General features: G+C 43.4%; 1 protein-coding gene across 3 annotated transcripts in view; it reads left to right on the forward strand.

The window, feature by feature from the left end:
• Positions 1–4,482, forward strand: part of MME (membrane metalloendopeptidase) — a 170,193-nt gene extending 165,711 nt beyond the window's left edge. For all 3 annotated transcript variants that reach the window (XM_044432893.1, XM_044432892.1, XM_044432894.1), the window contains exons 21-23: positions 1,060–1,155; positions 1,570–1,646; positions 3,480–4,482. In XM_044432893.1, the coding sequence (XP_044288828.1) occupies positions 1,060–1,155; positions 1,570–1,646; positions 3,480–3,579 (273 nt within the window). In that variant the 3' untranslated portion in view covers positions 3,580–4,482. The remainder of the gene's footprint in view (positions 1–1,059; positions 1,156–1,569; positions 1,647–3,479) is intronic.
• The last annotated feature ends 10,973 nt before the right edge of the window (positions 4,483–15,455 follow it).

Raw genomic sequence — 15,455 nt, forward strand, 5'->3', positions numbered from 1 at the left:
CACTGTTTTTGTTTGTTGGTACAGAGATTGCAACTCTTTTATCTTTCATTTTCCAAGAATGTATCCACCATTGTGGGAAGAACTTTTCCCACTACAAGCCATGGTGAATTATGACATCATATGGGACATTCTCCCTTCTCTGTGCTCTAGTTTGATCTCCATATTATTACAGTGGCATTCCAGGGGCTCTGGGAAAGCAGTTTTATGGATGGTTCCCCACACATTCTGAGCTATGCAACTATATGGCATCTATATGCTGCAGTGCAGTGGGCTATCTGGCAATGTGCTGTATTGTTGTTTCCTTCGTGATCCCTGATTGGCTGGGATCATGCTGTGAAAACAAAAGAAACTGAAAACATGGCACCAAAGCAAAAGTATACTGAGCTGTGGGCAGGTGTGAAAACATCTGAAAGGCAGATTTGTGGGATATAGTAGGAGTTTCACAACACTGGCCATGTATATAACAGATGGATTTGGAAGGAAACTCCATCTGATTTGTTAGACTCACTTTCCTTTACCCAGATTACATACTCCTGCCTCCTGGTCAGTTTTTAGCACTTTTTAGAGAGACCCATGGATTTTTTTTCAAAGCCTAAGCCAGCTGGTGAAGCAACCATTAACTCTGATCATTGTTTTAAACTCTGATCTGTTAGAAGGGATAGAAAATGTGATGTGCTTATGTTCCCCTCACCATTAAATGATTAGTGCTTCAGTGTGCCAGTCAGGCAGAACAAGAGAGACTCCTGAACTGTACTTGAACACCTTCCCACTTCCATCTAATTACGGGTGGGGACAGGTGAGAGGGGCAAAGGTTAACCAAAAAAATCTGACAGCAAAAGTTAGTGGCAACCTCCTATTGGTTTAATGAGAGTCCAGCTTACTGTTGTCATGTTTAACACGTTGGTGGAGTAGTGCTGTGTCCTTGATCCTCATAGAAAAAAATGCCCTTGGTCCATTTACCTGGAAGTAGGTCCATCCAACTTCATTGGATTTGCTTCTGAGCAGAGCTAGGTAAGCCTGCGCCGTTAGGAAACTATAACCTCTCTCTTTATTTGACAGGCCTATCTAAACTATATAAAAAATAATGGAAAAGAGAGATTGCTTCCTGGGCTTGACTACACCCATCAGCAGCTGTTCTTCCTGAACTTTGCACAGGTATTATACTCTACTTGATTGAAAGCTCTGGAAATTATTTTGAGTTACAATTTCACAGTTAACTTGGGAACAGCAGGCTGGTCTTTCTCCTTTTAATATGAACTGGCAGAACTGCTAAGTCGAACAGCCTGCATGGCAGCAGGGCCGAGAGGAGAGTGGTCCGTCAGATTAGGTTAATCACAGCTAAGTGCATGGATGCATTCAGGAGGCAAGCCTGTGAACCCAGCTGCATGTAGCCGTACACCTTCCTTCCAGTTTAAGTACTTCGTAAGATGTATGAGTTTAAATGCATTGTCTTGGTTTTAATTTTCATGTCATCCTGGCCTCCCTCAGAAAGATCTCAGCAAAACTAGAGTGACACTGGCCTCCACTAATCATATTTGCAATGTTTTGTCACTGTTATTGTTTTTAAAGGTATGGTGTGGAACTTACAGGCCAGAATATGCTGTCAATGCTATTAAAACAGATGTCCACAGCCCAGGAAGATTCAGGTCAGTATTTTTAAGAATCAATTTCTTAATGGAGACATTTATTTACACTCATTTCCCCAGTCTGGAGCCCTTCAGGTGTGCTGAACTGCAATTCCCATCATTCTCAGACATCATTGGAAAGATCCGAGGTTGTAGAAGTGTGACTTACACACCAAAATTATATTCTAGCATGTCACACTATATGTATTAGTCTCAAATGCCACAGGGGTCTTTTCATTTTTGTAATCTTTCTCCTCAAGTAGTAGTTATCCATTCTTAGATTGCAGTGGAAATGTGTGCGTGTGTCAATCAGACGTCACCTGGGTGGACAGATGTGCTGTGCTTCAGTCACACAGGGACATCCAGAGCATAGGAAGAAGCATCTCCACAGCGCCTGTGTGTGTTCCAGATCATGGGAGGAGCAGTGTGGGTGTGGGAGAGCCTGCATTGCGGTAACCTCCTCCCACATGTCCTAGATCTTCCACTGTCCCAGCAATGGCCCAGGGACACACACAGTTTAGCTCCCACGCTGCTCAGATAGCATCCATCCCAGACGTATCTCACAGCCACTCACAAAGTGTTGCTCCCATGTGACAGGGTGTGAGTCAGGTAACGTGGCCAAGGGAGAAGAGCATTCGAAGTTCACAATTGTTCAAAGAACACAATCCGGGGGGATGGTGGCAAGCTGTCTCTTTGGGACTTCTCCTGCCCAGCAGCACTGTGGATGGGGAGGGAAGGAAGCTGGAGTTCTGCCAGGATGCATTCCATCCTGGCAGACCAGTCTCCTCTCCTCTCAGCCCCCAGAATGCTCTCTTCACCCCTTCTCTGAGATCATGGTTACAACTTTGGAGAAGCAGCCAGCAGGTTCTTTCCGTGCCAGCTGTGATGGTGGAAGGTGATGCAGATTTCCTGCTTTGAGGTCAAAGCCCTTTTCCAGCCTCAGAACTGAAACCAAAGCATCTTGTCACCCTGTAGCCATTGTCGGCAGGCCATAGGACTGCTCTGCCCAAGAGCTATAGATGGTCTGAGCACACATTTGCTACATTCTGAATCACCTGTTTTCCAGGCAGAAAATGTGTGTTGAGATAATTTCCACAACATTTGGATGTCTGTCTGTCTCCCTGTCGTCAATTTGTGTTCAAGCATTGTTCTTCTGTGATAAAGTAAAATGGAGCTATGCTCCCCCCAGCTGTATTTTTATATGCTATATAATCAACAATTTAATGAAAGCAGCATTTGCTCCTTAAACTGGCATCAAAATGGTATTTTCGTGTGTGTGTGTGTGTGTGTGTGTGTGTGTGTACTTTGATCATGGGAAAGATTGCTGAATAGCAAGAAGAATGCTTGTAGCTCCTGGGTTCAGAGGGCTTGTTCTGGAACAATTTCTGGGCTTGTTCCAGAAATGCTTCCATTCCAACCAGGAGCCATGCTTCCAGCCTGTGGGGCTTTTCCCCATCCATGACAGCAGCATCTGCACAGGGCACCAGGTGTCCTTCTGCCACAATCTTTACTTGAAAACAGATCCTATTCTTCCAGCTCCTGCCCCTTCCACCCATTGCACAGAGAACCTACTTTTTGTACAAATAATTGCAGGGTGGTAATTTACAAGTGGGTGCTTTCTGACTGAGCATTAGAACTGTTATTTCTATCTTGTGTTCAAGGGCTTAGATTGCTGTTTTAACAAAGTGAATTGCACATAATAAGAGAAATGAAGTTAATCTGTTTTGAAGCCATGTATTCAAATCCAAGAACCAGAGGACAGCAAGAATGATTGTTTCCCTTTTTTGGAAGGGTAATGCTTACATGAAAATTAGAACCAGAGGTACCAAACTGTTATCTTGTCTTGCTTTAAAGGGTCCTGGGAACATTGCAGAACACTCCAGAGTTTTCTGAGGCCTTTCATTGTACTAACTCACAGTACATGGATCCTGTGAACAAGTGCCGTGTTTGGTGATGGAACAGCAAATGGTGCAACCCAAGAAGGACAAGCTTTCCAGAAATCTGGAATGTTTTGAGGGTGTGAGGAGTGGGTTTGCTGTAAAGGAATCAAGTATACAAGCATATCAAGTGCACTAAAGTGATGCATTCTCCAGAAAATAAAAGAAAAAGAAGAAAGAAAAGAAAAGAAAAGAAAACCTCACTAAGGCAGCAACTGCCAAAATCACTGGGACTAAACTTGGGAATGATAAATTGCTGCATACATCAGGCTTCTTCATTTTTCAACTATGTTCCAGTTTAATTCTGACTCCTTTCCATCCAGACTGCTGATTCTTTAACATGTTTTAGCCTGTTAATCAACACATTTGCTTGAAAGTGAGTCCCACCAGTTTTAATGGCACCTCCTTCCTTGGAAGAATGCTCACCTTAACCTATTGTCTTGAAAATGTGTAATGATATTTCTTACCAGACAAAAGAAGGGAGTACCATCATGAACATGCAACACAGTGATATGTCCATATTTTATATCTAGTGTGGGCTTCTGTAACATGTCCAATTATGGTTCACATGCTTTAGATAATGACTGTTTTATAAAGGTGGCCTTAGGCACTGCAGGGCCTAGAGTAAAAAGAACCCCTTTATGGCCCCAATATGAGCATTCTCAGGCACAATGCACCCAGAATATTGTTTCTATCTAGACATTCTCACAGAACAACTCCTACAACCCTGGTAGTTGGGGCAGGCAAGAGGTCATGCATAAAAACTGCTCACTTCAAATGCCATGAGTATCCCTGTTCACAACAAAAGAGATGTAAAATCAGTAGGGTACAGATGAGTATTTGCAGTACATATAGGGAAGTGCAACAAACTGTGTAATACCAGGTCGTGTCTGTAAAATCTGCTTGCATTTGCCATTTCTTGTGTGTGTGTGGGGGGGGCGGCACTGCCCCATCTCTGAATGAAGGAAAAGCCACCAAGCAGACATTCTATTTATCTCTAATCAGAAACGAGTAACAGGCAAAGTGTTTCTTCCTTCAGCGTCCATTAGGAACTGCACAGGGGCCAGTCTGTGCAAGATACACACACCCTGCAAGCTCCACCTTACAGCCCCTGCAGCTTCTTTCTGTTTTTCTTCGAAGCTATTTCATGAGAACAATCCAAAGACAAATGGTAATCTACTTAAGGGATTAACTATTGACCAAATTCGTTGTTTGCAACTTTCCAGCCAAATGATACTGTAGATAATTTATTAATATTTTAGCACATATTATCAGTACAGATGTAATCAGAAATTCCTTCATGTTTTTTCTAGGACTATCGTACTTTGTCTCAATCTTGATCTTTTTTAAAGGAAACAAGTATTTGTAATAATATATAAGACCATACTTTTTATATTTAATTCTGGACAATATCAGACATGAATTGTTATACATTACAATGGCTAAGTATCATTGGAGTGTCAGGAACAGATGATTAATTCTGAGCACAAAGTTCTCTGTTAATAGGATTTATAGAATGAGTGACTGACTGAGATACATTCTTAAAGTCCACTTCTACAAACACTGGGACTTGCACATTCACAAGACATTCATCACTCCTTTGAACCAATATGACTTTCCACTACAGTAATAATGCTACCTTTAATGTAGGCATTTGCATATCTGGATTTTACTAGCAAGAAATCTTTTTAAATCTGCTACAATAATTTTGAAATGCCCCCCTGCAGGTGGCAAAGGAAAATATTGCTTCTGGTACTGAAGCACCGCAAGATTTCCAAATAAATACCAGATACCTCAGATCACTTGAATGGGTCTATTTCTGAGTATTTAAAGGCTCTGAGTGCATTTTAATATTCAAATTTGTCATCTGATGAAGCATTTTGATAATTAAATTTAAGCCACAGGTACTCTATTGTCTATAACTGTTGCATTGTGTCTTTTAAGAGGGGGGATGCATACCCATGAACACACTGTTTCCATACTGGGGGTGGGCAAACTGTGTTTCTGTTGGTTGGGCCACTGCCCTGAGCCTTACTGGACTGGCAAGAAGATTTGGCGGTGACAAGCTGGCCTAGTGCTAACAAGCAAAGCGAACGGAAACAGATGAGCAGAGGTGGCAAAAGAGATTTATCAAATGGAAGCATGCATGATGGATCCCTTGTGGCTCCCCTCAACACATGCACTGGGGAACCTAGAGATTAGACTACCTGCTGTGGAAGGAAGGAAGGAAGGAAGGAAGGAAGGAAGGAAGGAAGGAAGGATACTGCAGTCTGGAACGGGGGTGGTTCTGTTGATCTGGAAGCCTCTTCTAGTGTTAAGACTTTATATTCTACCTATCCAAATACTTGGTTTATTAGCCCCTTTAAAAAAATCTCCCAAAGTGTTCACATTCTAATTCTCACATTAGATGAAAGCATAACGGTATGTTGGAGCAGTGCAGGTTCATGGTTGGGGCAGGGGGCTTGTGCAAGATGCCCTTAGAGGGCGCACCTCCCTTTTGCAGTTATCACCTCTGCCCATTTGCTATTTGCCTTGCCATCCAAGAGACAGGCTGCCAGCTCACTAGAGACGCCTTCCAGACAAACAGTTCCAGGAGTGGCTAATGGCACTAGCCAGACTGCTGCAGCACAGACTTAAACAGATGCCCGTTGGTGGTGATCCAGGACCCCAGTCCTTTGTATAAGGTTACTCACTGAATTCAGAAACTGAGCTGTGATATGAAACCAGGTGCATGACTGAAGAACACCTGGCCCCACATTGCAGACCAAATCCTCGGGAGAATTCTGATTTCCCATTTACTCTCTGGTTCTACACACTTGTCAGTTGTGTTTTCTTTACATCTAAGCTGTATGTGACTGTTGACACTACTTGAAGTGTAGTCAAGAAATATAAGTACACAGATGCCATTAGAATGCACTGCATTGTTCCCATTCAATCTTGAGGGTATCTAGGAACACACCTTGACATTGTAGAATCTTGCTCACCATTGCCACCTCCATGGAGTCCCTGCAGAGACTACCTGGCCCTTTGGCAGGTCTCAATAAATACCTAAGGGGCTCTTTGGAGTCTACTGGAATGTTAGACATCTGTCTGATGAAGTACTATAGTTGATGAAGAGATTGGTGACCTTGCCAAAATCATTTAGTGTGCAAGCAATTACTGTAATCTAAGCATTTGATTACATCTGTCGGCCACTTTTTCCAAGCAGTTCAAATGAAAATACATTCCACAAAACACACAACTGTTATTGCAGTGTAAGATGATCTCACCTCCTTTGCTCACTATTAATTTAATTCTCTCTGAACACTAAGGAATTACATTCCCCTCACCTACCTGCCAACTGTGGAAGAGTAGATCACATGATTTGAAGCCCTTGTTCAATTCTAGACTTCTGCAAGTAGGGCCAGGAAAGAATCCAGCCTGAAACCTTGGAAAAACACTACCAGTGAGTGTAGGCTGAAACTGGGCTAGATGGGCTACATGCAAGGCAGCATTCTGCACTTCTATCAGTCCATTGTCTGCAACAAACAAGGCATTCAACAAGACTTGTCCTTGATCACGAGCTGTTGCACCCAATGGCTCAGCAGAGATTCCACTCAGCGCGTTTTTCAATATTGTTCACACCTTCTAAAATAGAGGCACAAGAAGTTCCCAGTTGGGTACATAAGCCATGGAGGAAAATACTGAAGGAACATGATATTCTACCTCAAGGCAGCATTTCAGTTGTTTAAAGTGACCCTCAGACTTCAAGGCTAAGATGGAAACTAAAGAACAGGTTTGCAGAATGAAGTCTGCTTATTTTCTCCACATGTTCCCATACATGGTCACTGAACCACTCACAACAAAGTCAGTGTGAAGCTGATGACAGGCTACATACACACCCAGGCCTTTGCTAAAACTCCCGATTTCATTTTTTCCAGTCAGTGAAATTACAGCCACTGACGGCCATAAGCATTTCTCCACATGCCTGTGAATTCATCTACAAAACAGAACGAAGCAAACAAGAGGTGCCTGCCTGTATGAACTGGATGAAAATGTATTGACAGCAAAGAAAAAACAATACTTCTCTGAAATGCTGATGTTGGAGTCACTGAGCTTTTACAAGCTGATGATATACAGAGGAAAAGAGTGCTGTATCACATTGCAGGAGCCAACAAGCTGATGCAGAAAGTGGTGTGTCAAAATATCAAGCTTGTAATCAAGGAACTCAGGCCTCAGACCGACGGTGGTGAATATGCTTCTTTGGAATTCACTAGAAAAGGAAAACCTTAGACTGCAACATTCCTTTCAGTACACTGTAACAAGCCGACCAAAAGCTGCAATTACACAGTGGAAACATTCAAATCTTATTGTGTAACAGCCTGGCTGTAGGTGGGGCCGTACTTCCGTTCTTTCCAAGATTCATATATCCGTTCATATTCCAGTACGGAGGTGTAGGACCAGGACACACCAAAAGATAAAACACATAAAATGGAGACCCAGTGTGATAGTGCTGGTGCAAGAGTTGAACTGGGGACCTGGAAGAGTGTAGCCCCCACTTGACCATGAAGCTCACTTGACCATGAACCTAAAATGGAGCTACATAAGCTTCCTTGGGTTCCTTACAAGAGGGGGAAAGGCAGGCTATATGCACCATGCAGTACTAATAAAATAATAAAACAATATGCTAAAATAAGGTTAAAAAGCTGGATTAGTAACTGTGGCTCGTTAGATATGAAAGGCCCCCGGAAATAGAGAGCATGTGCAGAAGGTTTCTAATGCTGTCTGTCTGACCTCCAGAAGCAGGAAGTCCCAGGGAAATGGAGTTGCCATGCCAAAGGCTCTTCTCTGGATAGACTCCAATCAGGCTATAGGTCCATGTAGAACTACCAGGGACTGCCATCCAATGAGCACAGGTCCTCATGAGAAGGCCTTCACGCAGGCTCCCAGACTCAGCAACCACTCACCCGCAGAGCTTCCCTGGACGCCAGATCTTGCATAACCTCACCTGATTCTGATGTTATAGGAAGATAGTTTTGTGTGCCATCATCATTTTGATGGCACTTGGTTCCAACCCCTAATGAGCAATTCCAGCTGCTTCAACAATGTCGTGGACAAGATCTTCAAAACCCCATAGTTCAGTTGTCAAAGGGCTGAGTCACCCAATACTATCCTCTGAGATTGGCCTTGCAGGTTAGGTGGAATGAATGAAAGCCAACTGAAAGATGAACAGCTGGAGCACACTCCAGCTATCCTTCTCTTAATAATGGTCATCCATTAGGATGCCCAAGGCTAATTCAGTCTCATTACCAGGTTGAAACCCAGACTGAAATGGTTCTGGAATAGGATTTTTGTGTCCTCCAAAAGTGCTTGCAGGTGCTGCAGCATGACTGTTTCAAGAAGCTCCCCTAAGAGAGGGGCATTTGTTCCTAAGCATCACTGTCAGCCTCAGCCTCCCCTCCCTGCCCGCAGCACACCCCTTGTCCTCCTCTTCAAGGCTGATTTCTGACCTCAGAGAGGCAGCCAGCACAGTTCTGTCCACACTGGCTGTGGAGGGTGCAGGATGGAGCAGGGACTCCATGTTCAGAGCCCCAGTATACCCCACTACCCCCATATAGCACAATCTTGGGAGGTCATGGGACTGCACCCCCATAGATTTCTACGCTTTGGCTGCCTCAATATGCTTAAGGGTAGACCTGATCTACCCTCTCCCATCCTTTCTTAACTTGTTCCTGCCTGCAGTGCAATACTATACCTGAAGTCTTTCTTCCTACAGAAGCAAGGGTGGGAGTAAGCAAAAGAGCTAGGCAACAGTCAGTACTGCATTTGTGATGGAAGACTTCACAGCTGTCTCCTTGCCCATCACTTAGCAGCAAATGCAAGGCAAATTTGCCACCTGTGTAGTGGGCCTGTGATGATTGTTGTACAGAGGAGCAGTCAGATGTTACTTCAAATAACACACTGTGCACTATTTGTCTTACCTGGAAATTATCTGTCAGTAAGAAAATCTTGCAAGAATGAATATTAGTGTTCCTTAATTTTGATTGGCTTTGATTTATTAGCTCATGTGTAATTTAATTTGCAGTTCAATATTTGGAAGTGGTATTTGATTAATGCCTTATGGAGCAAACAAATGCAGCTTTAATTAGTGTATTTTGCAGGTGGATAGATACTGGATCTCAACTAAATTACAAGAAAAACCTTTCTCCTGCAGCATCACAACAAAAAGTGGGAGAACCATTTTGTTTCCAGTTGAAATGATATGAAGTAGTATGGGGTTAGGGTTAAGGTGACCAGTTAACAAATCCCCCCCCCCAAAAAAAGACACTCTCATTGGCACATGCTGATTTAAAGGTAGATGTTTCATTTGTCTAACTGCAAGAGACAGAAAACAACCAGCAAGTTTAAAAAAACAAGAACTCTTTATTGAAGTAGACACACAACAATACAGAGCAACCCGTTTTTCCTCCACAAGAAACCAGGCAGCCCCTTTAACGATCCACTTGTTGTTACACCTTTAAGGGAAAGCCTATCAATCCTTGGTCATCTTGATCTCTCCATCTACAGTCCAATCTTTTCTTCTGTCCATTGAAGACAGGACGTGCTGATTCACCACATTCCACTCTTCTCTTGCCAGAGGGCACACAAGCAGACAGACACCAGCAACTCTCTTCCTTGTACGTGTTCAGCATCACACTGACACACATAAATGCAATTCCAGCCAAACCGTTTCTATTGTACGAGAGTTTTATTCATGCATACAAAAATTACAAAAGCCCGCCAGCATGGTTACCCCAACGTTCAAACCCAGTCAGGATTGCTGGTTGCCATAGTTAAGAAGCCAACCAGAACACATGGACTGTGGTAGGTTTCAGGGGTGGATGGCAACACAAACCACCCTGCCCAGGTGATTCAGAAAGCTGCACTGCTGAGGGCGAGTGTATTAATCCCCTGAGATGTGACTGGTACATGCAGTGGAGGAAATAAATCCCCACGGGCTATTTTTCCCATTGTGATTGCGCAAATGGGCCTATGCTCTTTAAACAAGGTTTAGACCAGAGAACACTTCAAATTGTTTTAGAAACTTTATAAATTGTGTAAATTATTGTGTTTATCATCTCACGTAGCTGATTTGAGTTTGCTTTGTTTTGAATTTTTGTACCTTGTTTTATTTTGTACTTTAATGTACCTTGTATACTGCGTTAATGTATCTTGTAAACTGCCCTGAAAGACTTTTATGGCTGAGTGCTAGTATAGAAATTTCACTTAATAATTCAAAAAATTAGAAAGGAGAATGCTTCCAATAGAGGACTGTCCACTGTAAAGTAGAACATCAAGCCATAAGCAACCCTCAGTTTGGCTCTGTTTTACCCACTGCATGTAAACAGCAGCCGCTTTAGCCAATCAGTTCCAGGATCAGGCTACTGCCTCATTTCTCTTCTTTGGTACTTGATTCGTGCCATGATGCTGCCCAAACAAGCCAAAACTGACATACATTTTAGGCAGCCTGGAGCAGCAGACGGAATACATGCTGGGTCCCATAGAGCTCTGTGAAACAGAGATCGCCCAGGATACATTGATGTTGGGAGGAGAAAACTTAATGCTCTCTCCCAACCCATCCTCCCCAATGCATGGCTGAAGAATAGAAAGTGAGGAAACAAATTTAAGATTACCTCAGGTCCCAACTCCAACTGGACCATCCCTCCTTTGCCCCACAGGACCATCACCACCAACTGCCCTGGGAAGGATCCCAGGAGATAAACAGACCAGCAAGTGAAGTTTACTTACAGCTCTGCTCCAGGCAAGCTGTCCCTCCCCTGCAGATCTTTCTCTTTGTGGGAAGAATCTTTATGAGTTTTGAGTGATTTTTTAAAAGCCAGGCGGCTGTTTTTACATGAAAGCCTCCTTGGCAGGATGTATTCCTGAAAAGTAGGATATAAATATGGCAATGAATAAATGTTGGCAAAAAAAATAGGATCATACAATCCACCACTTACTGTCCCTACCCCCTCAGAATTGCAGACCTGTCCAAATCCTGCCTCTTGGTAATGCCAGCATTAAGTGAGATGTCCCTGCATCTGCTTCATTGCGGGCTTTCAGCCTAAGTCTTTTAATTCTTCCTCAAACAAAGCCAACACAATACATTGACCTAGCCAGGGCTGTAAAGTGTTTTCAGGACTCAAGACGATCTTAGCTCAACAAGGCTATCAATTTTAATTACCAAGCACATGCCACTGTGTGTTCTCAAAACATCACACTAATCTGCAAACTCCTCCAGGACACCATTGTTTCTTGCTTGCACAAACCCTAGCCAAACAGTCCAGGATCTATGCAGGACAATCAAATACTGGCATTATTTGCTTAGGACATCTGATAACAGGAGTAGTAAGAGGCATTGTTAAGACTGAGGAAGGGATGGGGTTGGCACTGTAAGAACTGCCTGCCTGTCATCTATACACATATCTAGTGCCATCAGCACCAACAACTTACCGTTTACATTTTTTTAAAGGGAGACAACGGGAATAGGAGGAACAAGGAGGCAGAACAGGAAAGAAAAGTGTCACTGTTTTAGGAACACGTTCTTCAGCTTAGCTACTGGCTGAGCTATAGAAGAACCTTGCCCAATCTATGGTCCTGCAGAGGAAACAGGCTACAATTCCTTTCACTCACACTTGGCAGGGTCATTAGGCTTTGCCAATCAGGGAATGATGGGAGTTGCAGTGAAATATATCTGATGAACCCTTATGTGTAAAGGGCTGCAGTGGGCATGAGAACTATGGTGAATTTATTTTTTGTAATGACAGAATTTTGCTGTGGGCGTGGAATTAAATAAGGATGGCATTTATTGAAATGGTCAGATAGGATATTTTTGCAAGCAATGATTCAATCAGTTTGATGGAATGTGCATTTCTAAGGTGCTGCTATACCAGCTGATTTCCTGCATGAGCTGGTGGTCAGACTAAGAAACCACTGATGAACTCAGTGAATCTGTGAAACAGGGAGCATGCTAAATCTCATCATGCTAAATCCCTCCATATGGTGAGCTGCCGTTACCTGAAGCACCCCAAAATAAAAGCCCACTGTGACTTAGCTCACCTCTGGCAGCGCTCACCACATGGGGCTATTCCAAGCATGTGGCACATGATGGCCATGCATCTAAGTTGACCCTTTGCTGAGACAGATGATCCAAAAGGATCAACAAGGGAAGTAACTCTGCTTTAAATACCCTTCGGAAAGAAGCTGGGCAATTCAACAGAAGCTAAAAATAGAGGACAAGCTATAGTCCCAACATCTGTGCCAAATACTCAGATTAGCCATTTCAGCATAGTTTCTGGATGACTCTTCTGAACTTCATAGTGCAGCAAAGTCACTCTTCCTTCACTACATTCCTGCCCAGATCTCTCCCTTCAAGGTATAGTCAGAAGACTTCATCAGAGTGACTCTCCCTTGGCTCCGTCATGTCCTTCATCTCATGGTTTCTTTGTGACAATGGACAATAACATTGTTAGGGGAAATACACACATATGTACGTACATACATGCATTCTGATAGTTGATTTATCAAAGAAAGAAAGAGGAAATTCAGCCTTAAAGTAATGAAAACATACCACAAAGGTATCTTAGAAAAGCTAACCTTTTATGGACACATTATGAGTATTAATTATTTTCTGGGTTGACCTCTTGGGATTTGCAGTTGTGGCAGCATCTTTGTCTTTCCCAGCATTTGAGGGGCCAGAAAGAGAACATGAGCAGGCAAAAGGGACAAGCTGTCATGATGCAAAAAATAGAGTTTTGTTCCTCAAAGTATTATGGGTGAACAACAATCTTTCCTTTACCTTTCCCCACCACCAGCACTGCTTCTAGATTATTTTGCATGTTCTTCAGCTTTGTCTGATCCCAGAAAGGAAAGGCCCATGGAAGGAGCAGTCCTACAGTCCCTAGACCACTCCACTCCACGCAGGTGGCCCAGAAAGAATTGCAGCAGTTGCCCTCCAACTGCAAAAGCAAACTTGGGGAGGGGGGAAGGCATTGTTCCAGTGGGCAGCAAGGGGAAGAAACAGCAAAGGGCAGGTGGGGGGGTGTTATCCTGAGCCTCTTCCAGGCTCTTTCCCTCCCTCTTCTGAGCACCCTGAATCCATTCAGCAAAACCCATCCAGCAGGGAAGGAGTGGAAAGCAAAGATGATTTTTGCTTCTCCTGCCCTGTGCTGGATGATCTGATACTTTTGGTTTCAGGGGCATTTGATCACTGAAGACACAATTGACAGACTTGCACCCAAAGTGGCAGAAAGGAGTTCTGTTCCCCAGGGATCTTCAGCATCTCCCATGGATCACTCATCAGTGAAACATCTAGACAGCTCATCTGACAGTCCATCTGTTACCCCATAAGGTAGCTTAGAACAAACCTCCCTAATTTGGTGCCCTCCAGCTGTTTTGGACTAAAACTCCCAGCATTTGTGACAATTGTTCATGTTTTCTGGAACTGATGGGAGCTGCAGTTCAAAACAGCTGGAGGGAATCAGGTTAGGAAAAGCTGCTGCGGGCCCTATCAGTTGTCTGGCACTGAGAAATATCAAAGAACTGATTTCTCAAGTGGCTGTTTTAGAGCAATGACTCTCACAATTTCAGGCAGAGCACATTAGGCAGTTGGGTGGTGAGTGCCCAATTTGCACATTGCCAAAACAGAGGAATCATCATAAAGGGTAAATATAACCCCTCAAAAGAAGACAAATGAGGGTAGTGATTTGCCTAAGATTTGCATCTGCAGCTGCTTATGTAGAGGTGCAAATATTCAAAAGATCAATGTTAGATAAAACATTAGGCATCTAACCATAGCAAAATAGACTGAGGCACTGACCGGCTAATATGCTCAATGAAAGGCTATTACCATATAATTAATCACTAAGAGGACTAAACAGGGCTAGAATCTCCTCTGTAAAATCACAACATTAATGCTCATTTGAGTTGCAGCATATCTGTGACTTTTTGGAGTGCAGTTGGGACAGCCAAAGCAGCCAGGAAAATAATATCTGAAGCAGGCAGTACCTGAAAGCCAATGCCAGTGCAGGCGGGGTCAGAAATGATAAAGAAACATTAGATCAAGCCCTGCCTGCCACAGAATGCAGGAGCGGAGGCAACAGCCATTGTTGTGCTATGAATAGGAGATCTTGTGTGGGCTCTTCTGAGAACAAAGCTGGCACAAGGGCTGCCTGTGGAAAAGTTGCTCAGCAAGCAGGTTAGTGGGCGGCAGAATAAGAGGACGTGTTTTGCTGAAATCACTGCTGGCACCCTCTGTGTCTCTGTTAGGGTGGCCACCACCAGAAATGAGCGCAAAAGAGAGTACCAGTGTACCTAAACAAATGTATCTGCCTGGGTGCAAATTTAGAAATATAAATTTCCTTTGAACAGAAATAATTGGATTTGCACTTATCGACGTTCGATATCTTCACCAACATGGTGGCTATTTGTAATTGTTTCCAGGTTGAAGAAGTCTGGTTTAAGGCCCCATCCTATGCATGTTTAAATTTAAAAAGGTCTGCCACCCCCGGTACGCTGGCTGGAACATGTGCACACTTTTTGCCTGAGCACTGATAGAGTTGAGACCTTTGGCTGCCATCTTTCCTAGAGACACTTCCCTGCCAGTGCCCCACTGAGCTCAGTGGAACTTGCTTTTGAATAGAATTGCTTCAGACTGCTGGCTTCATGCACAGAAATCTCCATTTTAGAGTGTGGAGTGGGACATTTCCAAGGATCAGATGCTTTTATATAGGCTGGGTTTGGAGGGGGGGAGCATCTTTTGCAGAATGTCTCTGCCTTTCTCTGTGCAGTGAACAGAACTTTCGATGATGCAAGCTGTGTGTGCCAACAAAATAGTCCATCCCTTTCCTCATATTTCTGTTTCAGCCTCTGTGGTTTT

The sequence above is a fragment of the Varanus komodoensis genome, unplaced genomic scaffold, assembly GCF_004798865.1.
Source record: "Varanus komodoensis strain SLA01 unplaced genomic scaffold, ASM479886v1 scaffold25, whole genome shotgun sequence".
NCBI classification, from domain to species: Eukaryota; Metazoa; Chordata; class Lepidosauria; order Squamata; family Varanidae; genus Varanus; species Varanus komodoensis.